The sequence below is a fragment of the Anthonomus grandis genome, chromosome 12 (genome assembly GCF_022605725.1).
Source record: "Anthonomus grandis grandis chromosome 12, icAntGran1.3, whole genome shotgun sequence".
NCBI lineage: Eukaryota > Metazoa > Arthropoda > Insecta > Coleoptera > Curculionidae > Anthonomus > Anthonomus grandis.
This window is the reverse complement of record NC_065557.1, coordinates 21,817,040-21,842,631: the sequence shown is the minus strand read 5'-3', so window position 1 is coordinate 21,842,631 and position 25,592 is coordinate 21,817,040. Positions and strand designations below refer to the sequence as shown.

At 30.1% G+C, this 25,592-nt stretch overlaps 1 protein-coding gene across 2 annotated transcripts in view; it reads left to right on the top strand.

Annotated features, from left to right (window-relative positions):
- The window catches only part of LOC126743130 (uncharacterized), an 802,914-nt gene that overhangs the window by 625,948 nt on the left and 151,374 nt on the right, over nt 1–25,592 (top strand). For both annotated transcript variants that reach the window (XM_050450098.1, XM_050450100.1), the window contains 2 exons: nt 3,637–3,862; nt 17,933–18,035. In XM_050450098.1, the coding sequence (XP_050306055.1) occupies nt 3,637–3,862; nt 17,933–18,035 (329 nt within the window). The remainder of the gene's footprint in view (nt 1–3,636; nt 3,863–17,932; nt 18,036–25,592) is intronic.

Genomic DNA, 25,592 nt, shown 5'->3' with positions numbered 1-25,592 from the left:
GACCCCCTTAAAATTTACATAGATTTTTCTATGTTCCGCTCGGCGACGCACCACCCCAAAATTTGGGGTATAAAATACCCCAAATATTATGTTAAGAGTATGTATGTGTGTTTAGAATATGTAAGTATTGAAGCAAATAGTACAGTATACAGGGTATTTCATTAATATTGCGAAACAAAGTTTTATTTTTGTTTTTCTCAATAATTTTTTAAAATGTGCCAATATTTAAATCAAAAAAGGTATCTGGAGGATTTTTTACGTACGAAATTCAAATTGAATGCTAGTAGGATTACAACTTGTAGTAAGTTATTTATACTTTTGATATACCATAACCTCAATTTATTTAAATTCAATTTTTAAGAAAATAAAATATTTCTCTATCACAAATTTTTTTATTTTATTTTTTATAAAACCGTTTGTATGTACTATAGCATAAAAAAGGTTATATTAAATGCATTGCATTAATTTCTTGAAATCTAAATATCTTTAAAACGGCGGCTCGTAGCGAGTTTTCTCAATATATATTTTACGCAAAAATGTTAAAGAAATGTTTTTTGTCTGTTTTTGTGTCTATTTTTTGAATATCTATTCAAGCTAGTATAAAAATGTTATAATACATTAAAAGTGGAAATAAATACTTTAGTGTAGCGCCCTCTACAAGTGAGAGCCTATTACTTACGTTAAATTTGAATTTTGGATTTGCACCTACGAAACGAAGCATTTCTGGATATAACCGTTATAGTATATATTTATGTATTCCATTGCTGGCCACGTTTTATTATATTTAATTTTCCATGAATGTTTTTTCGTTTGAATAAAAAATTAGCTTTCGTTCAATTGATTGGGATAAATTTTATAAAAGAGTAGGTACTTGTCAATATTTTATTTACAAAAATATTGAAGTATTGCCAATACTACTTTAAATACTTTTATTCTAAGATACTTTATTTGCAAGAAATAAACGTAATAAGAAAGACATTACAAAAAGAAATAAATAAGTTCAGATCAAGCTTAAATCAAAGAATGCTATTTTTTTGTTTATTTATTATTAGTTCTAACCATCGTCCAACTTTCATTTTCTGAACAGAGAATATACGTTAATACTTTCAAAAATACTTGAAAACTTTTTTTAAGACTCTTTTTAATTTTTTGTGATCTCCACTATAATAATTTCCTTTCAACTTTCTCTTTTAGTCCCCAAACAATTCCCTCTAGACAATCTTCTTATCGCATTCGGCTTTATAGTCCCAACCATGTTTTAGTATTTCTCGGCATTACTTTAAATCACTGCTACAGAGATTATACTACTTTTAACCATTGTCTTAGAATTAATTAATTATTAATTGATATATAATAAACAATACTTAATTTATCAAAAATTTCTCTTTAGACAATATAGATCAAAATAATTATAAATATTGCATTTAAATAATTCCTCTGAAATTACCTAGAAGAGATCCGTGGTGAGTTGACCATTGATGATTTCAACGAACAGTATTGTATGGAATCACGCGGAAAGTGTTGGAGCAGCACCTTTTATATTGTTTTTATATTAATATTGAAATATGCAATAATTATGTTAAAAAAAAGTTAAAGAATAAAGTGTAGGGCCGACTCTTGCCCAAAGCAACCAGGTAACGTACATGAATATTATCTATATTCGAATCAATGAGATGTAAGCAAACCCAATAATACACAAAAGTCGTTACAAACTTGATTCTTTAATTTGTTTGTAATTTATTGTTTTTTTTTAAATTCCTTTATCTTTAAGAGATAATGGAAAATTAATCTAAATTAAAAACTACTATTTAACTTGGAAACATTTTTTCGTTATTCTGGTACGACTATCTGTTATTTCTGTTTGGAATAATTGATTAAACATTAAATTATTTGCAAATTCGCTTCCTTAATTTGCTTGTATTTACACTTTTATCCCTTTCTTTTTAAATATTAAAACAGGATATTAATACGTATAAAATAGGAATAGCTTGGCAAGATTATCTCTTATCAATTTATGCTTTATAATTGTACACTTACTCATATTTTAGTAATTATTATTTGTAATTAATCCGTTTTTTCTCGTATGTGGCGAAAAGTAGGCAAAAAATAAAAATTACATTTATATTCTTCTTTTCTTTTTGCTCCTAATAAAACTATTATTAGATTTGACTATGATAATAGCGATCATACTTGTAAATAAAATTATTTTCTAAGATGATTTTGGCAATAACACTAAGATAATGAGGCAAGAGGAACGTTGAATAATTACTGATTAATTAACGTAATTAAATGGCATAATAGCTGTAAATTGAAATGTGTTATTTGTTTTAAATCCTGAATAAATCTTGTAAAATTAATGATTTAACCGTGGATGTTTTACAATGATTTTACATAGGTTTTTGGTAATGGATAGCGTAAGAATGAAAAACATAAAAAGTATCTTAGACTTGATCTACTTTAAGCATTTTTCAGTGATATAAAATATTAGCAATTAAGCAAAAATTTAATTAAGCCGAATTGATTTTTTAATTTATTAACGAAATATGTGGTGCCAAAAATAGCAAATATTTACTTCATTAGACCAAAACTAAAATTAAAAACTGCTACTAATCCAATGCAAGTTAAATATAAAGTATATTCACAAAAGTCAATAATGTAAAGATTATCTAGAATGCTAATACGTTGTTCTGAAATATAACAGTCTAAAATAGTCACTCATTTATTTATACACTTTAGTACTAGAGATATTTATTTTTCTATATTTATTTACAACTATTTAAATTTCGCGTCAATATTCTGATCTTCTGACTATCGGCGATACGGCTCTTTATATACTCGGGAGAACGCTGTTCCGGAATATTTCCACTAACCTTCGACACGTCATACGTTGTATCACTGTGTTATTCTAGAACAACGGAGAATTAGCTGATTTCTCAGTGTTTACCATATCGTAACTATTTCTTAAATAATATCTGTCCTGTGCGGCATTTTCATATTTTTAGAAGATGTTCAGTCTAATACTTAAAAAATTAAATAAAAAATAAGAGACCTCTTAGGAATTTATTCCGCAAAAAACATTCATTACGTGACTTAAGATTTTTTTTAAATCTAAAAAAGTAAAGCGACTCATACTGTTATAGGAAAAACTTTTATAAAGTTCTTATATTCATAATAAAAACAATAAAACTTTAGCCTTAGCGCAAACACTAAAAAAATTTTATGTATTAAATTCTTGGTTATTGTGGTACTGATAAAGTGTATCTAAAAAACTGTTTACAAGCGTTACAAGATGGACGTTTTATTGTTTGTTTAAAATTCTGTTTCATAAATTCTTTTATATCTTTAATTTGAAAAATATTGCACTAAAATCCTTGTGTATCTTTTATTAAGCCATAAAGGCTTTTTTTATGGTGGAATAAAATGAACAATAACGATTTTGGAATTATAGTTTTTAAATAGCCACAAAAGTATTAAAGTTAAAATCTAAAATAGAAAATGAGATATTTTATTATCTAACCATTGCAGAATTTTTAACTTAATTATTTCCTATGATTTTGCAGATAAAAATGCTAATAATTTTTGTATTATTTAGTATTAAAGTTTACACTTTTTTGTTAATTAATGTTTCTCTTTTAGAAAATGCTAGTGAAAGTATCTTGCAAAAATTTCGACAAACAATTTCATCGCATTTGAGTCAACGTAAATTAAGCAAAGATAGCTGCGCCTCTGAAGATACAGCTTCGGAAGCATTGCCATCCGGAGAAGATTCATCACCGAGGCATACCAGCACAATAATATCTATAGGTGGAACGTGTAATACCGAGAGAGATGATAATGTTAAACAAAGCAATCAAAAATATCGGTAAGTATATATATAAATCAGATAGCGGGCATGTATTTATAAAAAACTTACTTAATGTTTTTGATGATATTTTGTAATACGGTCTGAACTTTACTGATTTCTAGATAAAGTAAAAGCAATACTAATGGAAATAAAAATCCATTTTAACAACAAGGCTTTTATGTTTAATATTTGTATCCTATTCGAACAATTCCTTCTCTAAAATATACTTAAGAATATTTATAATTTTCACTAAATACGATAGTTTCTTTATTAGTTTGTTCTAAATTATGCTTTATCCAATATTATTCATACTATATGTAGATATTAGTTCGCCAGTAAGCTAGGACAAGACAAAAATATATAAGAGGCCTCTTTGGAGAATCTACTCAGATGTTCTTTATGGTATTTATCCATCTTGTATATGTGTTTTTTAGTGTAAAGTCATTTTCTCAATAATCCTGTTACTGTTCGAAATTGTTTATTGTGAAATTATAATAGTGTGTATAATTCAACTATATCTAGGGACAATGCAACATTATATATTTAGTCCATTTCTTCAATCCTTCACGAACAATGGATAATGCAAACCTTAGAGATTCAGGCCCACTACAATACAATGTTTTGCTAATATGGATAGAAAAATATATTGTTCCTTTGGTGGAATTAAGTAAAAAAATTCTTATCCGATACTTTCTTAATTCCAATACTAACTAACGAGATTTAAACTATTGAACTCCACTAATTAACGGGAACAAAGTTCGAGGGTGCCAAATTTACCAAAATTATTTATTTTTGATTATAAATTATTTAATTTTTAGCCATATTTTTAGTTTTGTAACTTTAAAATTTCTCATTTGGGATCAATCTGTTTTAACTTCTATTTGATATATATTATTTAATTGTTTGTAAGAATTGTTTTTAAATTGTAATTTTTTTGATCACTCTTGTTCCTTTTAACTTTGTCCTCGGTGGTTGTGTAGCGTGAGTATCAAAAGAAATTTGCAGAAAATTTAAGTATCTTCATTATTTGCTTCGTGCAGTTTTCCAGAAAATCAAGATTAGAGATCCTCAAAAAAACTAGGAGGATACACATTTTTGCTTTCACGTTTTACTCATTAACCACTAAATACTGAAAAAAAAGGCTGCATGAATATTTTAACGTTTGAAACGCCAGATTGATTGTACTGTATGATTAGGACATGCCAACAAGCAGTTTCGCTCTAATCTTGAAATAATTTTTCGGTAATCTAGGGCTTATCGAATTTTCGCTCGAATATACATACAAGGTATCCGAAACAAAACAGTCCACCCTGAAAATCTGGAAAATAAATTGTTTAATTGTCAAATTTAATATTGAGGGGGACATTTATTGACCAAAATTGCGTTTTTCTGATGTCATCCTCTCACCACCCAAAGCCTCCATGTAACTTTTTTGAAATAAGTCGAGTAGTACCTTGAAATAAAGATATGTAACACCTGCTTTTTGGAAAAATGTTAAAAGTATTCTCCCTTGACCTCCATACAGAAAAAACAATTGTTGTTCAAAACGTCTGCCTACATAAGCAAACATTTTGGATGTTATTAACTGATATTTATTAACAATTCTCTTTCAAGCATCTTTAAGGAAATCACGCTTCGTAGCAAAGACTTTGGTTTTTAGATGACTCCAATAAAAAATTCCAAAGAGAGATTTAGCAGGCCGTTCAAAAAATGACGAATGACAGCAACATAATGTGGTGGTGCCGCATCTTGCTGAAACATCTTTTATTTTCTATAATGTTATCATCTTGTTCAAGTAACTCAGTTATTCTAAGATTGATGTTGTCCTGCAGAAGTTCTAAGTAATTTTCAGCATTAAGATTTGTATTAATAAAAAAGGTCCAACAATATGAACTCACAGGATACCAGCCTATATACGATGATCAAAATCATCTTCATTTGGTTCATACTCTAATTTAATTTTGTAGACATGATATTTGTGTAATTTTAAAACTTTGTGAAGGGTACTTTTAGACACGCCAAATGAGGTAGCCATTTTTCGAGCAGATGTAATAAGTCCCTACTCAAGATTACCCAATACTGCAATTTCTACCACTTTCTCATAAAACCTGATTAATAAAAAAAAATATGCAGGCAACGAAATTGTATAGTTGTTTATTCAAATTCCTTGGGAATAAATAATTGATAAAATAAATAAAAATAGAGCTATGTAGAGAACAAAATTACCCATAATTCAAGGTATTATTCGACTCTTATTCCCATTTAAAAAAATTGACATGCGAGCTCTGGGGGGTGAGGGTATGACGTCAGAGAACGCAATTTCTGTCAATAAATTCTCCCTCAATCTTAAATTTGACGTGTTCGGCCGTTTCTCGCTAAGCAATTTTTTTTTTCAAGATTTTCAGGGTGGACTGTCTTGTCTTGGATACCTTGTACATCTAATTCTATGTTTTGGTTTTTTCTACGAAACATATTCAATCTATCGGTACACCATACTTATTTCCTGTTTTGACTAGAGAACCACACACATTTTCAACCTTAAAACAAATACTACTTTACCATCTTTGCCTGAAAAAGGGCACCACCACAATACAGGGCCCTTTATGACGTACCCACATAACAGTGGTACCTCTCGGAAGAGCTAAAGATCAATTCTAAAACAACGGAGCTCTTACTTCGTACCTCATACTTGATATAATGACTGGAAGGCATCTAGATGAAAAAATCCAGGACGCTACCATTTCTAGGTATCACACGCAGATATAAGAATCAAGAAGACCATCCGTGCACTTTCAACCTAAAAGGCTTTTGGTAGTACGTAGACTCTATCAGCTAAGTTTCTTGTACTCGATAATCTTTGTCAGAAAAAAACATAGCTTTAATTAAAAAATGTATATTAAAAAACGGGGACAATAGCTAGCCAAGAAAAGGGATGTACGTAATATGCAATAAAATAAAATTTTTGGAATGCTTTAGAAAAAGGTCAAAACGTGAATACTAACTAACTATTTTCTTGTATTCTATCCTAATCCAACAGATTGCTTATATTCTCTACTAGTTTTGACATTCTAGATCACAATGTTCAAGTTTGAGCAAGATTCTTATCAGTACATTACATAATACTTTAAATAAATCATAGCATTTTGGGAGTCTAAAAAAAATTACTCTATAACTCTAAAAAAAATATATTTTGGATCTAAGTATATTATGGTTATTTTATAAAGAATACTCCACAATTAGAATTATAATTATAGCATAATTATTAATAAGATAGATATAAGTATTGCTAATAGCTTCAGTCGGTAAAATATGCTCATAAAAATTGTCCTTGCTAGGTCACGTTTAAAAATAGGTTTTTTGTTCGTTCAGAATTTAATTTACCGAGCCTTTGTTTTAAAGTTTTATCCTTCATTGCACCTCTGGGAATTGTATATGTATATGTGGGCTTTACCAAGCCAGTGTAGTAGTATAATGGTGGATATAGAGTGGATAGAATGGTCCAGATGCACGCGGTTAGTAAACTTTAGTTTGAATACGGCCGCATGCACCGACCTAGTTATCGAGTTTTACTAAAAGGTTAAATAATAGTGCACCAATTATATTTACATTATAAGGTATGGATAAGTATATTAAGATTTTGCTACAGTTTTAAAATAAATTCCATATAAAAAGTTAAGGGTTTAGAAAATCATTGGCCAAAAATATTTCATTTCATATATGTATATAAAAGGGAAGAAAACTAAGTTAGTTTTCAGTTACAGTTCAGCAAGTTTCATGCCTGAATGTGAATGTGAAATTTTAAAACAAATTTTTAACTCGTATCCAGGGTGTTATTTAAGTACGTGGCCAAACTCCAGGAAGTGATTCTAAGGGTAATTTCAAGTTCACATAAATATAGGTCATGCTTCATTTTTAAGATACAAGGTGTCAAACTTCTTTAAACTGTTTTTATTTGTTTTGAATTAAGCAGCTAAAAATACAATTTTTTTTTATCCTGAGTTTCTTACATATCTTTCTTCGTTTGCGAGATAAAAAATTAAAAGCACTTTGTTGCATGTCCTCGGGAAAATAACATAATAAAATATTAGAACCACCAAACTAATTAAGCAATGAAAATTAGACGAAAGTCGTCGCTTGAATATTTTCGCACAGATTAAAACTAATTTCGATAAGACAAGTTAACATAAAATAATTTATAACCAATGTTTTAAAAGTAACAAAAAATAAGAGTGCCATAGAAGTACAAACAATGCGTACTGCAATCAATTGAAGTGTTTCGAAGAGTATTAAGCTATTATAATTACTAATATTGGAAAATGGTTCAATTTACAAACACAGAAATGGCGATATGCATTTTATTTATAGAATGGCTGAAGGCAATTCTAGAGCGGCTAGGCGCATTTATCAAGAAAGTTATCCTCATCGCATTATACCAAATAGATAAACATTTGTGAGAATACATCAAAGGCTGTGCGAATCAGGTACATTTCAAAGGTCGGCTGCTGTAATTGGGAGACCTGCCACAGTAAGAAAAGTGGAGACTGAGGAAGCGGTTTTACATGAAGTTGAGCGTAGCCCCGATACAAGTACACTCACAATTGCAGAACAATTACATATTTCTCACTTTACTGTATAGGAGTTTTTAAGAGAATATCAACTGTATCCTTACTACATACAGTGTGTTCAAGATTACCTGCCGATTTTCCCCAACGAGCTATTTATTGTACTTGGCATTTGCAACAACAAATAGCGTTTCCAAGATTTCTATCCTGTATTTTGCTTACCGATGAAGCGTGTTTTTCCCGAAATTCAATTATGAACTTTCACAATAATCATATCTGGGCTGAAAAAAGTCCCCATGCGGTTACAGAAATTAATTTTCAGCAACAGTTTTCCGTGAATGTTTGGGTTGGTATTGTAGATGATTAACTCATTGGATCTCACTTTTTATATCGTATCGTATCGTAATATCGTAAATTTTAGGAATTTATTTTACCTAGACTATTAGAAAATAGATAAATTCTCGTCGGAAGTAAGACGCCAATTTTTGGATGCAACTTTTAAAGAAAACTGAATCGGGCGGGCAGGTCCACCTAGGTCACCGGATTTAAATCCGTTAGATTTTTTTCTTTAGGGGCATTTAAAGTATCTCGTTTACAAAACTCCAGTCAACACTGAAGAAGAATTAATCCAACAGATACGGGATTCATGTGATCAGATAAGACATAGGCCGGGAATATTTCAACGAGTTCGGCAATCAATGTTAAGACGAGCTAATATTTGCATCGGGGTTGAAGGAGGGCATTTTCAGCAACAATTTTTTTGTTAAAATAAAAGCTTAGGGGAGAACTAAAAATAGGTGATTTTAAATTTGAACAAAATTGACGGAAAACTTATTAAGATAAATAGAAAAAACCGATTTTTGAAAAAAGTTTGACATCGTGTATCTTGAAAAGGAAGAATTTCTGGAACTTTGTTTATGTGAACTTTTCATCTTGAAATTACTCTTACTCTTATGATTTTATAATCATCTCCAGGAGTTTGGCTACGTACTTAATAACACCCTGTATTCTTCGACAACTTTATCTGTGTCTGGACAAGGAATTTGTATGGCGTACCATATCTATTAAAAGTTTTAAAGCAAAGTTGTCATATTGATCCTCTAAAAAACATAATATTTTTTTTTAAATTTAAAATAGCTATCATTGTATGTATATGCTAATTATTTCTTTAAAAACTAAAAAAAAATGAACCTTTTTGTAGGTTCAATCTTCAATTTGAATAAAAGCATTATAATATTGGATTGGCATAGATTTGGATTAAACCAATGCTGTATACAACTATTTCCGCATATCTATTAAAATAAAATCAATATGATAATGTAGCACGGTACAGGTGCAGCGCGCGATCGACGGATTATCTGATTGCCTCGGTTACTACAACAGCAAAATCATGGCAGTTTCGCGCCGAGCCAATTTTTAAAGTGATTGGCCTCCCAACCGAGATATGATCGGGGCGTAGGTGTTTTAAGCACGAACTTAATAAATATACCTGGACTGCTAATGCATATGGCCAAGAAACCCAAAAATGACCACTGCCTGGTAGCCGCCATTTTTATAGTGGTTGTGTCCTTTTAATGTTGGTCACTCTGAATATTTCCAGGATTGCCAACAAAAAATATAATTACCTATTTTAGGCGGATAACCACAATTTATTGGTAATTACAGCGGTTATCCTTGGTTTTAACACGCCAAACAACATTGACGTCACAACTTGTTTTCGTGTAAACGTTTTGGTTTAACCAGTGTTTATTTATTATAAATAGTAAATAATAAACAAAAACAACTTTATTTTGTGTACTGCATTCTCATTTCTTACATAATATTCCTTTATAAATAATCATATTTCCTAATCTCTTATATTTACTTCTTGTGTTTGTAGTTCCTATAATTTCTAATTTCGTTTATTTGGACATTATTTAGGATCTATGTTTTGTTGCTTTGGAAGTATTTTTTGTTACATTAATTTGATTATCCATGATGGCCAACTCTATTTGGAATACTGATATTGCTAATCCAAGATTGTCGATTTTTTTAATGAAAATTTCGTGTTGATAGTCACTTTATTCCGAAACGCAACAAATAATTCTTGCTTTGAAGGAGAAATGTATCCCTTCTAATAAAGTGCCTTCAACAGAACTTCGGCTAATGAAGTGCAAGGTATATAAATTCATGTGATTTTTTTAAGGATGTAGGCATTTCAAATAACCATTTAATCAAAAATGAAAAACTACTAGGCAGTTGGGTATTTACCGCTAATGTTAGTGACAAGTTTGACAGCAGATTATTGACATCATTTTTTAAAAACCAACAGCACCTAAACGTTTTGGTAAATACCAATCGGAAATTGGTAAAAACCAAAACGCGTTGGTTATTCGCCTAAAATCGGTTATTAAATAACGGTAATGAAGTTGACGTTTGACGTGTGACCTGTCACGAACTAAGTTAATTTTTTTTATTGACATTGTTTTTAAACTATCTTTGGGATTCTAAAATCATGATTCGACACGATCACTCAATATGGTCCTAAATAAGATTCTCAATTGTGAGTATAGCGGATTGGCTAGTTTTTGGCGATTTGTAAACGACGCTTGGGTATTTCGTCTACAACAGGGGATGTAGTTTCCTCCTTATTTAATAGGTGGATAATGTATCACCATTCTTATTTAAACGTATTTGGTTCACTGTTTCTCAAAACCGAATTATTGCGAATTGTCTGTCTGTCTTGTTTATGATAGAATAATATATATAGTTGTTTATTTTTACTATATATAAACCCTTGCTAATTACAAACCCTCGTAAAATCATCTATATTTTGATTTTTATAGATGGTAGGATGGATAGGATTGCACCTATTAATGTGGAAACACTGTACATAGAAGGAAAGTAAAAGTCGTAATAGTAAAAATAGAAAGAAAATAAAAGTGTTTTTAACTAAATTTGTTAAGTAAATACAAGCAAAAATTTCAATATTCATGATATTAGGATTTATAAGATTCAAGTTTAAGTTTAGATTGATAAGATTCAAGATCAGAATAATAAAACAAATATTTCAAAGTGCATGCATCTATCCCAAGTTAATTGGAACTTTATCTCATTTTAGGTGAGGATTACTTTATTTCATAAATTTTACCGAAAAAGTACAAGAAAAATCACAGATTTGTGCTACACCTGTATATGAGACTTGTGAATTATGAAATTTAAGTTTAATTATTTAAATTTTCTGAAAAATAAAAACATAGTACGCCAATAGGGTGACCATATTTACCTCCCGTCTCACCTACACCCCTAAGCTTCATATAACTTTCTCGACAGTACTTAATCAACCAAACCCAACCCCTTAGTGCAAACGGCATTTATTCATATTTTTTAAAATAATATGTTGTTGGGCATTAAAATGTTTTTTTAAATGGTTCATTTTTTAAATTTAAGCTATGAATCGCCTTGAAATGAAATTTCAAAAAATTTACTCGATCACTTATTCTAGGTTGTAAAAGTATTTTCAGTCACAAAATTTGTCATTATTAATTTAAGTTTACGTTCAGTAAGTTGTTAATGTGGATGGGTCTTTATTTTAATAGTTTTATTTTCTTTCAATTTAGAAAAAATGTATTTCTAAAAAGGAAGGTAGCACGGTAAGTTAAAAGGCAAAAAAAAAAGATTTATCGAGATATTCTGTCAGTCAGGAAGCAGAAAAAGGCAGGATGATTCTTACCAACAGAAGACTGCTAATGGTTTCTTCAGGCATTCAGAAAACAAAAGAAAAAGAAAAAAAAATAATACAAAGGGCTCACGAACACAAGTGAACAACCAAATTGTGTACTCAGCTGTAGTACCGCCAGTTGCCCTAAAAAAATATTTATACGGGTTTAAAAATTTTTACATTCAAAGCTGTTAACTGTTTTTGATGAAGTTTAGGAATGTACCTACTATTCAGGGGACAATCGAAATAGTAAATACTTGTTTCGATTGGTCGAACTCGAGAATTACTATACGAGCCGGCTACTAATAAACTCAAAAAGTAATAAGACCAAAACCCTATTACCCCTCAAATGAATTAAAGGTTTAGCAAAAATAAGAAGATTCTAAATACAAATAAGTAATCTACAAATTGAATGGCATATAAATGAAAAATGCAGCTGTCCTTAAATACCTTTAAATTACTCTCACATTTAATTTATAGGTTATTATCATTTTTATAAAGTTACCTTACCAAGCAATTATACTTTTATTAGTGATAAAAATATTTTTAATTATCATATAATTTACGTATTAAAATTATATTTATAAAAATGTGCGGTGGCGATTGTACATATCAGAATGATCGATGATCATATCTATTGAGTGTAATCTTAATTCTATATATCAGTTTTTACTTATGTTTCTTTTTTTCTCATTTTATGTCTAAAATATTATAAAAAATAAAGGTTCTTTAGAACTTTCTAAAAGGAAAAATTAAGATTTAAGAGAAATACCTAATGTTTGAAGAAGTAATTAACATCCTTTTTTCAAGTCTCAGATATTATTAAAAAGATAATATGAAAGCCTTTTCAAATTGAATAAGTGCTCCTAGGTATTACAAGTATTATATACTCGTTCCCTTTCTGCGTAAATACTGTATTTAATTAGAGCACTAGATATTAATTATTTCATAATTTTAAACGCTAGTAATAGTGTTGTATAATAATGTAGTTGATCTCTGGTTCTGGTAAAATGGTCTTTAAGGAACTCAAGAGCCTTTTTATAATTCATTGTATCTTCGTCTATTCTTTTAAAAAATTACAGACTTAACAAGAAAGCTCTTTCGAAATAAGAACGAAGTGAAGCAGTTTAGGTTTTGTCGATCATATATGTACTTAAATTTTAGTGTAACTTAAGTGTAAGGGAACAATGGCATGTACATATTATGCATATCTACGCTTATACCTAACCAACCCGTCAAAGTCAGCACTTAGTCGCCAGACTAAATAATAAGCTGTGGCCTTTCCAATAGCTTTATAAAAATCGATGTATGATAATTTTATACCTAAAATTATGTAGTTTTTCATCTTTCTCACATGCACCAAATTTTACATCCTTCTCAAAAAGGATTTTTTCCTAATTTTATCTGTATATAGGCTTTATTTATATTTCAAGTTCGATTAAACTTAGTTTTTTAGTTAAAAGATGTGGTGTAAGGATAGAGTGTTTTGACCTTTCAATATAATTAACTGAAACCTTAAAATTTTCCGCCATGGGAAAATACGAAACTTGATTTTTGAGGACCGTGGATGGAGAAAAAGACGGAAACATTTACGTGATCTAAACAGTGACTCAAACTCTGAATGTTCATTATCCAATATTGAAGAAACAAATGAAAAAATGCAAAATGCAAAAAACCAAGCAGTGTTAAGGGACATATTTCTGAAAAAAGATGCAAAACGAATGAAACTATATGAACACTTAAGAAAGCGAAATATTATTTTGTAAAAAGTAGCTTCTTTAATCAACGTTCCATATTCGACGATGTGTAATATTTAAAAAAAGGGTTATGACGAGGAAAATAAGTATAGATGCAGGAAAATTTAAAGGAACTTAGAAAAGTTTCTGTAAAATTAGTGGGAGTTGTATTTAGTAAGTACAAAAACGATAACGTTCCTACAATTTAAATAATTTATAAATCATAATCGGAAATTTAATTTTTCTCCACCTCACGGTAATATTTAAAGAAAATGGGGTTTAAGTCTAAAGTAGTCAATAAAGGCAGCTATGAAGAAAAGCCGCGTGATTGTCAAATGAAAGATTAATTAATTTAAAAAAATGTCACGACGTAGGTAGTTTGTTTGTCAAATTTTGATAAGAAAGAAGTTAATTTTAAATACAATTTATGTTTTAGTTTCGCCTATTGTTGAACCGCCTTATTTTGATATCAAACCGACTGCATCTTCCTCCAGCTATGACCAATTTGCTTTTTTATAAATTGCTTATATTAAATGTTTTCTAAAATATAAAACTCTGTAAATCATCTTTCTATAAATCATAAACTTTACCATAACTCTGAATGAAGAAACTCTTAATTTTTCTCTGGCTGAAAGTCAGGGAATACGATTAGATAACAAAATCTTAATAATGTTTCTAAAAAAACAAAAATAGTACTACCGAAAATCAAAGAAACTTTAACGAAAAGAAGTACACATACGAGGGCGGGTCAATAAGTCCGTGACTTTTTATCTGAGAACTGTCAGTTGACACCTGTCAAAATTTAAACAAGCTACGTCATTTAGTTTGTGTTGGACAGCTGTTGATAGCAGACAAAAATGGAAAAAAGTGAAATTCGTGTGCTCCTTAAGCATTATTTTTTACGGAAAAAAACCATCACTCAAACAAAGGCTAAGCTTGATAAATATTATGGGGACTCTGCACCATCCATTTCCATGGTAAAGAAGTGGTTTACTGAATTTCGATGTGGCCGTACAAGCACGGAAGATGCCGAACGTTCTGGACGCCCAGTCGAGGTCTCTACATTCAAAACAATCGAAAAAATTCACGATATGGTTTTAGCCGATCGGAGATTGAAAGTGAAAGAGATTGTGGAAGCCATAGGCATCTCACATGGTTCAGTAGTTTCAATTTTAAATGATCATTTGGGTATGAGAAAGCTTTCCGCAAGATGGGTGCCGCGTTTGCTCACAATCGACCACAAACACAACCGTGTGACAATTTCCCAGGAGTGTTTGGCGTTATTCAACCACAATATGGACGAATTTTTGCGTCGTTTCATCACCGTGGACGAAACGTGGATCCAGCACAACACGCCGGAGACCAAACGGCAGTTAAAACAGTGGATTTCTCGGGGTGAATCGGTGCCCAAGAAGGCAAAGGTGGGTTTGTCAGCCAATAGTCATGGCGACCGTTTTTTGGGATGCACGGTATAATCCACAATGACTATCTTCAAAAGGGGCAAACAATCAATGGAGAATATTATACCAACTTATTGGATAGATTCAATGGGGAACTGAAAGAAAAAATACCACATTTGGCCAAAAAAAAAGTTCTTTTCCACCAGACAATGCAAGGATCCACACATGTGCAGTTTTCATGGCAAAAATCCATGAATTAGGTTATGAATTACTTCCTCATCTGCCCTATTCTCCAGATTTAGCCCCCAGTGACTATTTCCTATTCCCAAAGTTAAAGAAATGGCTCGGCGGAAAGAGATTTGACTCCAACGACGATATCATCTCTCAAATAAATGCCTATTTTGATGACCTCGACAAATCATATTTTTCCAAAAGGATAAAAAAATTGGAGAAACGTTGGACTAAGGGTATAAAACTCAAAGGAGACTATGTTGAAAAATAAAATAACGTTTTATATAAAAACCTGTCTTTTATCCAAAAAGTCACGGACTTATTGACCCGCCCTCGTACAATTAAAAAAATAAAAATTTGTGTCAATATTGAATTTGGTTTTAAATAAAATATATATTTTTGGAATTTTAGTTTGTTTTTAGGTAAAAATAAAATGAGAAAAAAAAAAGTTTTTATACTTCTAATTATATACTCTTTCCTTATTACCTCTAATCCACTTTTTTTCTAAATGAATTTATTAGCTTTTTGCGTTTTAGATTTTTTTTGTTTTAAAACCTATTATCTTGATATATGTTGTTAAACTGCTCCGGTTTTTGTGCTGTTCTTAGTACTAAAAAAACTCGTGAATTAGTCGAAATAATACCATGAATATAACCAAAATAGTGTTGGCAATAGTTGATATAAAGAACAGAAACTAGAAAAGAAGTTTATTACCTCAAGAAAAACTAGTACAATTCAAGCTAAGTCAATATTATTGAAATTATTAAAAAATATGCAGAAATATGGGGGCTAACATACCAATTAGAACATTTGTATGAATTACCTAAATCAGTACTACGCTGAAAATTGTTCAGTTTTTTTTATACGTCGATTGATATTATCAATAAATATAAATAATAATAAACTTACAAAAATATGTAAAGTATAAAATTTTTATGTGCATCCATTTATAAAAAAAAACTTCAAACAGAAATAGTAATATGCATAAAATAAATCGACATCGATGATTTTAAATCCGAACCTACACTGCTGAACACCTGCTGACAGATTTGTTGGCAATATCTACTTATCTGCATATTCCATTCACAATTCAAGAAGGCGTTTTTATTATATTGTTTGAATTATTATGAAAGGTCCTATTTTAATACAGTCAAAATAGTCTCCTTTCAACCATAACAACAAATCACTTAATTTTTTTAACGGAATTATCGCTTGGCAAGTAATATCGCTAATACCCGGTATCGTGCTGAATAGTGGGATTAAGTCACTAAGTCACGACCGCCCCGGGCAGCTTGATGGCTTCAATACAGCGTTTTGCTTAAATAGCCCCTGTCGTTACAATATATACTAATTTAAACGTTACAATGTATATTAATTTATTCGTTACAATATATTCTAACTATAACATTCTGTTACCTAAGACTACCATTACAGAAACAGAATAACCTTAAATATATAAGAAGATATACATCGCTGTATATGGTATCGAAATACCAGAGTACTTTCAGTTGAAATGCATGCAATAGAAATCATCATGAAGGAAAACTGGAAAAGAGAATGCAATAATAAAGATATAAGTAATAATCTTTACAGACAATTATCTGCAAACTAGCACCTTACAATTCTAATTAAAACAAAGTGCGTTTAGCGTGGTTATGAAAACGAAATGATGTAGCAAGGAACTAAAATGTATTCTCTCTACCTAGATTTAGATCTAAAAAACATTAATGGGTTGGTTAAACTTGTTTCGTATATTAAGATTATCATTGCATTAGTAGCTACACAAGGGATTCAAGTGATAACTTTATTAACAAGACTTTTGAGTGTCCTGGAACAGCTTTCTGTAAAAAACAACGCTTAATAGATAAACTTATTTAGAAAGAACAGCGGACGAAAAAACTAATAATGAGGTTAATGCTTTTAGTAGAATCACAAGTTTCTATAATTAGATTTAATATAGCAGAGATTTGAAAAACCTTATTTTGTTGCAGCTGCAATCAATAATTAATCAAGTTCATATTTCTAATATATGTATAATTTACTTAATTACGATGAATTTCATATTTCTACATTATTCTAAAGGGTTATAAATATTCAAGTAGATGCAAATAAAATAAATAAAAAAAATTAGAAGGATATCATCATCATAAGTGCTTAGCTAAGCTTACAAACTAAAAAGTCACGTCTAGATATAATTGGTAAAAATAACTGGAAAATAAAAAAAGTATGCTGTCAAAATTGATAGTTTTAATAGCCATCAAATACCTTTGTTTTTTAAATAGATATACAGATATATTAAAAGAATTATAAAAATCAAATCTCAAATTTAGCTTGACTCTCTAGCTTAACAAGCTAGCCTAACCTCAATTTCGGTGAATGCCCTCTTCTGTTAGATTTTAAAGAAACACGTAGAAGGATGTTGACCTGTTAAATTACCATAAATCTTATCTTTGCTACAGATTTGGACCACTGGTGTGGCACTCAAGCAAGGAACGAGACAAGCTAAACAAAGCAGCCAGAAGTGCAAAATGCAACAGCGGGGACAGCGGCATTCAAATTGAGGTAAGAGCTACTATGAATTTTCTTTGTGCCGTTTTTCGATGACACTTTTTCTTTATTAATCTTACGAAGTGCCCTTTGTTACTGGGCTCTAATACTCGCTAGAATCATCAGTTAAAGGTCTGAAGTATGCTCATTTCACTGTAACAAAAGGAGTAATCGTCGGGAAGTTGCAATCTTAAAATTGGTTTCTTAAATTTTGCTTAAAACAAATGCCAAAGGCTAGCTTATTTTTCTACTAGATTTAAATTTTTTTCACTAATATAATAATACTTTTATTAATATTTTTGTTATGTTTTGAAATAATAAAGGGCACTTTGGTAAGATTCTTTATTTTTGTTTGACACAGCCTATTATTTATTTGTTTGGAAATATATTTTTATAAGTTTTTGTATGTTTACACTAATTTTATTTATAATTTTTAATAGACTGCCGCTAGAATAGCTTGGTAAGATATTTTTTACATATAATATTTTACCATTATTCATTCACTCTTTATCATGTATTTATTTTATTACATACAAGTGCGGTAAAAATTGTCTGGTATACAAGACAAGATGCTTGTGAAATCTGTAGAAAAATAAAGGGTATTTAATTTTAAAAAAACGAAATATTTTTATACTTTATTAAAAAGGTACCCAAAAATAAGTGGTATAGCATTGTCTTAGATGGACCTTACGCATTTTTTGTGTTAGGTTTATATACACTCTTAATACTTAGATTATAGTCCAGCTTTCATTATTAGTATTAATTTATTATCAGTTGGCGCTATCGACCTGGCTTGAACTATTTATCTACAAAGATGGTTTTTGCTATCGCTTCTTTTTGCAGGACAACACCGATTAACTATAAAATGAAAAAATGCCACTTAAATTGTTTAAATGTTAAAAATACTTACTTACAAAGATTTGCGCACTTTTGACGTGGCAGTATGTTAATTGATGACAAACCCTGTTGTGAATCCTTTATCAACTGTGAAAGAGTAGTGGATTATCTTAAAGAGAGGCTTAGCTTATCTTAATGAAATATTTAGGAACGAAGAAATTTAAAGCCAAGCTTGTAATGCTGCCCTTAGTCGCCTGGCTTGGCGATGGCCTGGCTTCGTTCCCCCTTTTCTTTGTTACACGTATGAAAACGAATATAAATGGATAATTTGGCAGTGAACATTGAACATTAAACAGGTCGAAAAAAAAGTTTTCGGTTAATAAAATCTTCGGTACGATAAATTGCATCATTTATAATATAGAAAGTGTTTTTAAGAAGATAATATCTTCAAAATCCGGATTTTTTTACGTTTGATTTCTAAAATGAAAAATCTGCATAAAAAAACATAAGACACTTACTAATTAGATATAAGGTAGTGTAAGTATGGATCTTTGGATCTCAAAGGAAAACACCTAAAATATATTTATAATTTTCCTTGTTTTCTTTGGCTACTAACTAACTAAAAAATATTCGAACAAATAGAATTAATAAAAATGCCACAAAACTCTAAAATTAAACGCAGTTCGAATTCTATCATCATACATCATTTAAAAGGGCTTTTTATTTTGTTTATTTGGACGTTGATTCATTTATTACATTTGCTCTCAGCCAGATTGAAAATCATTCAATTTAATGATAAAATTTTTGGAGAATTTACATGATTAATTAAGTTTACGAGGAAAAAAATATTTTTTATATTATTTAAAATTAAAATATACATGAATGGTTTTAAGTATTCACTAATATCTTTAATAAAATACTTGACAATTATTTTAGGATATTAATATTTTGGTAGAAAAACCCCTTATAACATTATTTAAAACTTTCCTTTTTGTGAATATTTATAAAGCTGTAATTTAATAATCGTGAATAATTCTATTATAAATTGAAGAGCGGAAATTAGAAAGAGCTTAAGTGCTAAAAAAAAAGGTTTTGAGATAATAGAGAAAAACTAAATAAAAGTCAGGGAACTTTTTTAAGTAAAGCTTTAGTAAGTATTATTCATTTAAACTGAAACGGAAGACCTACTTCTTAATAAAAATTTGCAAACTAAACTTCTTACTACAAAATAAAAATGTTTAAACAAGTAAAATTAGGAAAAGGCCTAAGTGCCATAACTGATTTTGAGTATAGAAATATTCGTAAAATAGATTTTACTTTTTTATTTTTAAATACTTTTTTTGTTCTAAATCATTGTCTTCAATCTGAAGTAGCTGTTTATAAAAACGTTGATGTTCTGGATTTTGAAGATAAGGAATCATGCTTCGAAGAGATACCTTTTATTTTTCCGACACGGTGAATAATTCTATTATAAATTGAAGAGCGTAAATTAGAAAGAGCTTAAGTGCTAAAAAAAAAGGTTTTGAGATAATAGAGAAAAACTAAATAAAAGTCAGGGAACTTTTTTAAGTAAAGCTTTAGTAAGTATTATTCATTTAAACTGAAACGGAAGACCTACTTCTTAATAAAAATTTGCAAACTAAACTTCTTACTACAAAATAAAAATGTTTAAACAAGTAAAATTAGGAAAAGGCCTAAGTGCCATAACTGATTTTGAGTATAGAAATATTCGTAAAATAGATTTTACTTTTTTATTTTTAAATACTTTTTTTGTTCTAAATCATTGTCTTCAATCTGAAGTAGCTGTTTATAAAAACGTTGATGTTCTGGATTTTGAAGATAAGGAATCATGCTTCGAAGAGATACCTTTTATTTTTCCGACACGGTGAATAATTCTATTATAAATTGAAGAGCGGAAATTAGAAAGAGCTTAAGTGCTAAAAAAAAAGGTTTTGAGATAATAGAGAAAAACTAAATAAAAGTCAGGGAACTTTTTTAAGTAAAGCTTTAGTAAGTATTATTCATTTAAACTGAAACGGAAGACCTACTTCTTAATAAAAATTTGCAAACTAAACTTCTTACTACAAAATAAAAATGTTTAAACAAGTAAAATTAGGAAAAGGCCTAAGTGCCATAACTGATTTTGAGTATAGAAATATTCGTAAAATAGATTTTACTTTTTTATTTTTAAATACTTTTTTTGTTCTAAATCATTGTCTTCAATCTGAAGTAGCTGTTTATAAAAACGTTGATGTTCTGGATTTTGAAGATAAGGAATCATGCTTCGAAGAGATACCTTTTATTTTTCCGACACCTTGCTTTCTGATGGTAGCTTCAATATATTAGCCTGTCTGAGTTCAGCTAAAGTTTTCCCTTTCTTTAAAACATTAACTTTGTGGCGTTAACTTTACAGTGTTACTATTTTGCCAAGAGTTGGCAGACGGTAGCTCAGAATTATTGGAGGCTTGGGATTGTTCGAAGGTTTACTTATGACTGGCTATTAAAGAATATAATCTTGATTATAACTATTAAATAAGAGGGCGCCACTTAGTTTTTTTTTATGAATGAAAGAAAACTAAGAAAAAAGATTTGGTATATAGGTTTCAATTAACAATTAAATGACCCTGGATAAAGTAGATTTAAAGAGGCAAAAAAAAATATCTTAACAATACAACCAAATTATATTTACATCTAAGATATGTATACACCTCATTTTCTAATCTGCTAAATGTTAATAATTTATTATGAATTAAAATATGAATAATGTTGATATGATTAAATAAAATAAGTTTGTCAAAAGTAACATTTAAATTATGATTAAGCTACTAGGTAGATTTCAGCACTTAAAATAAATTGCAACTATTAAAGTTTTTAGTAAATATTTGTTTTACGCAGGGGAAAGTTCATGAACCTTTTTACCTAAGGCATATCAGCCTTAACCGAGTTATATCTACTTAACTACCAAAAAAGGTACTGAAAAATACTGAACAAAAAATAACTAAAATTATAGATAGGAAATTGACATATTAAATTGTGATATTGATTAAATATTTGTAGCAATAAATTGAAATTAAAAGTATATTAATAAAAATTTAAATAAGTGAGACAAATCTATGGTTAATAATATTTAAATAAATGGAATAAACTGGCCTGTATATTCCTCCAAGAAATGAACGACTAGCCTTCAAAATCGAGGCTGTGAATGTATGCCATTTGTAGCTTAGCTATCTGGACTGGGAATCTCTAATACTAGCTCTAACTCTGGCTCCAGCTCCACAGCTTACAGCAATTTCCCGGGGAAATCAAAATCCTGCAGCCATCAACAATTGAAGAAGAATAAAGAGGAAAACGGAAAAGTAAAACCCTAAAACAACGGTTGCCATTGTATTCACTGTCGATAAAAATGAAAGGCGTTCAAAATGTGACACACTCACCTTGCTAAGTTTCATTATCTATCCATCAAAATCTCGGGCATCCTGCACCAGAATTATGAAATAAACAGTTCCCTAAAGGAACAAGATTAAGGACTATAAATTATAAACCATATTGGCCACTTCCTGCTTCACAAATTTGGGAAATAAAAAACTGGCCTTTTACGTGCGCTTCTACCTGCGACACGGGAACAAGTCCTCGAAAAATAGATGCAGTACCGACTAAATAAGTTACGACCCCACCTCTCGCCTGAGCTGTCAATGTCAATCCAATCAGAGAAAACATCAACTAAGACCAACCAGAAGAGTGACGGACCGTCAACAGAAAGCATGAATAATGAAACCAGGAGAGTGATGCATTACAGTAGTAATGTGTCATTGACAGTGTGAATTTAAAGAAATATCGATAAAAAAAGTTGACTGAAATTATTATTATAATTATTAAAATTAATTAAATATCAATGGAGCGTTAGTGAACATAAGAAATAGAAAAATAAAACGCTACAACTTGCATCCCTACTTCAAAATCAGAAAATGAAGTTTTTAGCTTAATAAGTGTAGGATTCGTAGCTTCGATCGTTATTACTGTAGATTTGCTGATATTTAACTTGGTAGTGTTAATATACTCATCCGCCGCTTGTTTTAGGTCCCAAAAGCCGCGTGGAGTCATGTCAACAACATTAAAAGGTGGAGCGTACCTTGCTAATTTTACTATTGCTTGGAGGTCTGAGGGTACAAATGCTTTAGATACTTTCTTCCGTTTTTCTACTAAAGCAAAATCTCTATCGCAGGGCATGAAATTATGGCCACAAAATATGGAAATTTCTGTTCAATAGTGTGGAAAACACTATTGGCCACCAAAAAGATCAATGTAAACAATAAAATTCTATTCTTATATTGGCCCCCGCAATTATCACACTATATTACCAAATGCTGCTTAAGGATCAATCCACGGTTAACAATGTACATAAGACATGATGCAATTTTGTTGGCTCTATGAGAAGCTACTCCCTCGTACCACATACACATGTAGGCCTCATGTGTATCCCCAATATGAACTCCTAAGTTGTAGCAGGACAGCTGCGAAAGGTAGAACATGTCGCTGTGTGTCAATGATGGAACAAACATGACCTGCTGTAGATCCATGGATAAGCAACACTTTGTGCTTTCGGAATCTTGAGACTCAATCGTATCTTGCTTTAATATCTCTCTTGCCCTTTCGGCCTTTCGTTCGACTTGACTTAACGTTGGCTTTAATTTGACACTCTAGTTTGTCACATGTGCTACACGTATCAACCCGTGGTCTGTGGAAACTTAGGCTGGGAAAATCATTGATGAAAACAGATCTATTAAATTTGTATGTGACTGGCGAATCTGGGTGTAATTGCGTAAAAGCTTTCTTAAAACAGTCTGTAAATATTTAAGTCAGGACTAAGGTATTCTTTTTTGGATTTGGCCCTTGAATAATGACCAACTTCCCTTGGTATCATGTTTACATGATTTTTTACCAGAAGACGATCAGCTTCAGAAAATTTTGGAGCAGCATATCTGGTACGTTTATCATTATAACAGGTCTCACCCATTTTCTTCTTTTCAATGAGGACCCATACTTTTTTATCGTTAACACCGAATGTATTCTGAAATGTTTTCTTAGATACCCGTTCAAATTTTCCTTGGCCATTAGGAAGGGAGTAATATATTGTTGCTTGACGTCTGCTATTTTGCTCATCCTCATACGAATCATGTCGCCTTCTTTGAACATCACAAACACTTATAAGCCCCATTAGAAAAGTGCTTTGTGTTTTCATATTTTGTGCATGGTACTTTTCAAAAAAAGAACGTCTTCTTTCGTGGGTAACACCTTTGCAGCTGAACTTACATTTGCATGTAATCTACAAAAAAATAAACAAAGTTATAACCGGAAAAGAAAACAGTAGCTATTTTCGCGGAGATCATCCCGAACCGGTTCTGAACACTAAGGCCTACCCTACAAATACATTCACAAACCAGCGTCAACACACATACCATTTTCTTAGTGTAATTCCTGCCTTAGCGTTGAGAACCGGTTCGGAATAATCTCCGCGAAAATAGCTAATAAGTTTGTATTCCATACCTGCTGTTCTGGATAGTTTTTTTCAGGTACTATCTTCTTTTTATAAGTTTTGTATGACTTTCCACTTGTTTTTAAACGACTCTGTTCACTTCTAAATGAACCACTGCTTTTACTTCTCCTTTTTCTTTGGGTTTCTTCCATTATAATGTATTTCAAATCAAGAAATTATCACACACAACGTACACGTGCAAATGTCTAGACATAACTAAGGTAATAAATATGTGGGACCTTTCTAAGGAAAATTCTTGCGCACATAAAACTATCGACATTTACGAGGGACTCTTATAAAGGTAAAAATGTAATTTTAGCACCTTTCATAGGACATAAAGCATGGCACATAGAACTTAGGCCCTTTCTAATTTCCACTCTTCAATTACGTAATCGACTTAAAAGTAAAAGAGATACCCATTACTGATTAAGTAACTAAACTAGTTCCTCTGATTTTCTATCTCTTTTTAAGTAAGTTTTATATTTGTATGTTAAACATTATTTATAAAAAGATCAATATTTCTGGGATGTCTCCAGTTAAAAGCAGCGGCAGTATTATAAAGTAATTTATATATGCACCGTAACTAAACACTTGCAGTATTGGAAATTACATGTTAAAAATATTAATTATTTTACTAGCATTTTTTTAAATTGTATTACAAAAGTCGGCTATAATAAGCATAATTTATTATATGTCAAATAAATATATATATAATTACAAATAAGAAACAAAGGTGTAATTTTTTTTTCTATGTGATACTTTAGCGATATAAGAATGAAAATTAAATATTTCATATTTTTTCTATATCATCATTCTATTTCTATACTACTTGGATTATCTGAAAGAGTCATACTAAAATATTTAATTAATTTATATAATAATATTACATATTAATTTAATATTTTATATACATATATATAATTTTTGTAATACTAACAATTATATATTTCATACTTCTAATAAACATAATCCATTGAAGAAAATTTAAAATATCTCGTCCTTACCGGGAATCTTAACACTTTAAATAAACCAGTTATTTGAATGTCTACTTAAAAAATATATTTTTGGCTTCTAAGAAATATTAAGTTAAATTTTTGACTCACGATAAAGCAATTAAATTTTGCTGAAAAAACTTTTTAATTATAATTGATTATGATTTTTGTGATTATAATTGATTTGGACGTGTAAAATAACTTATTGTT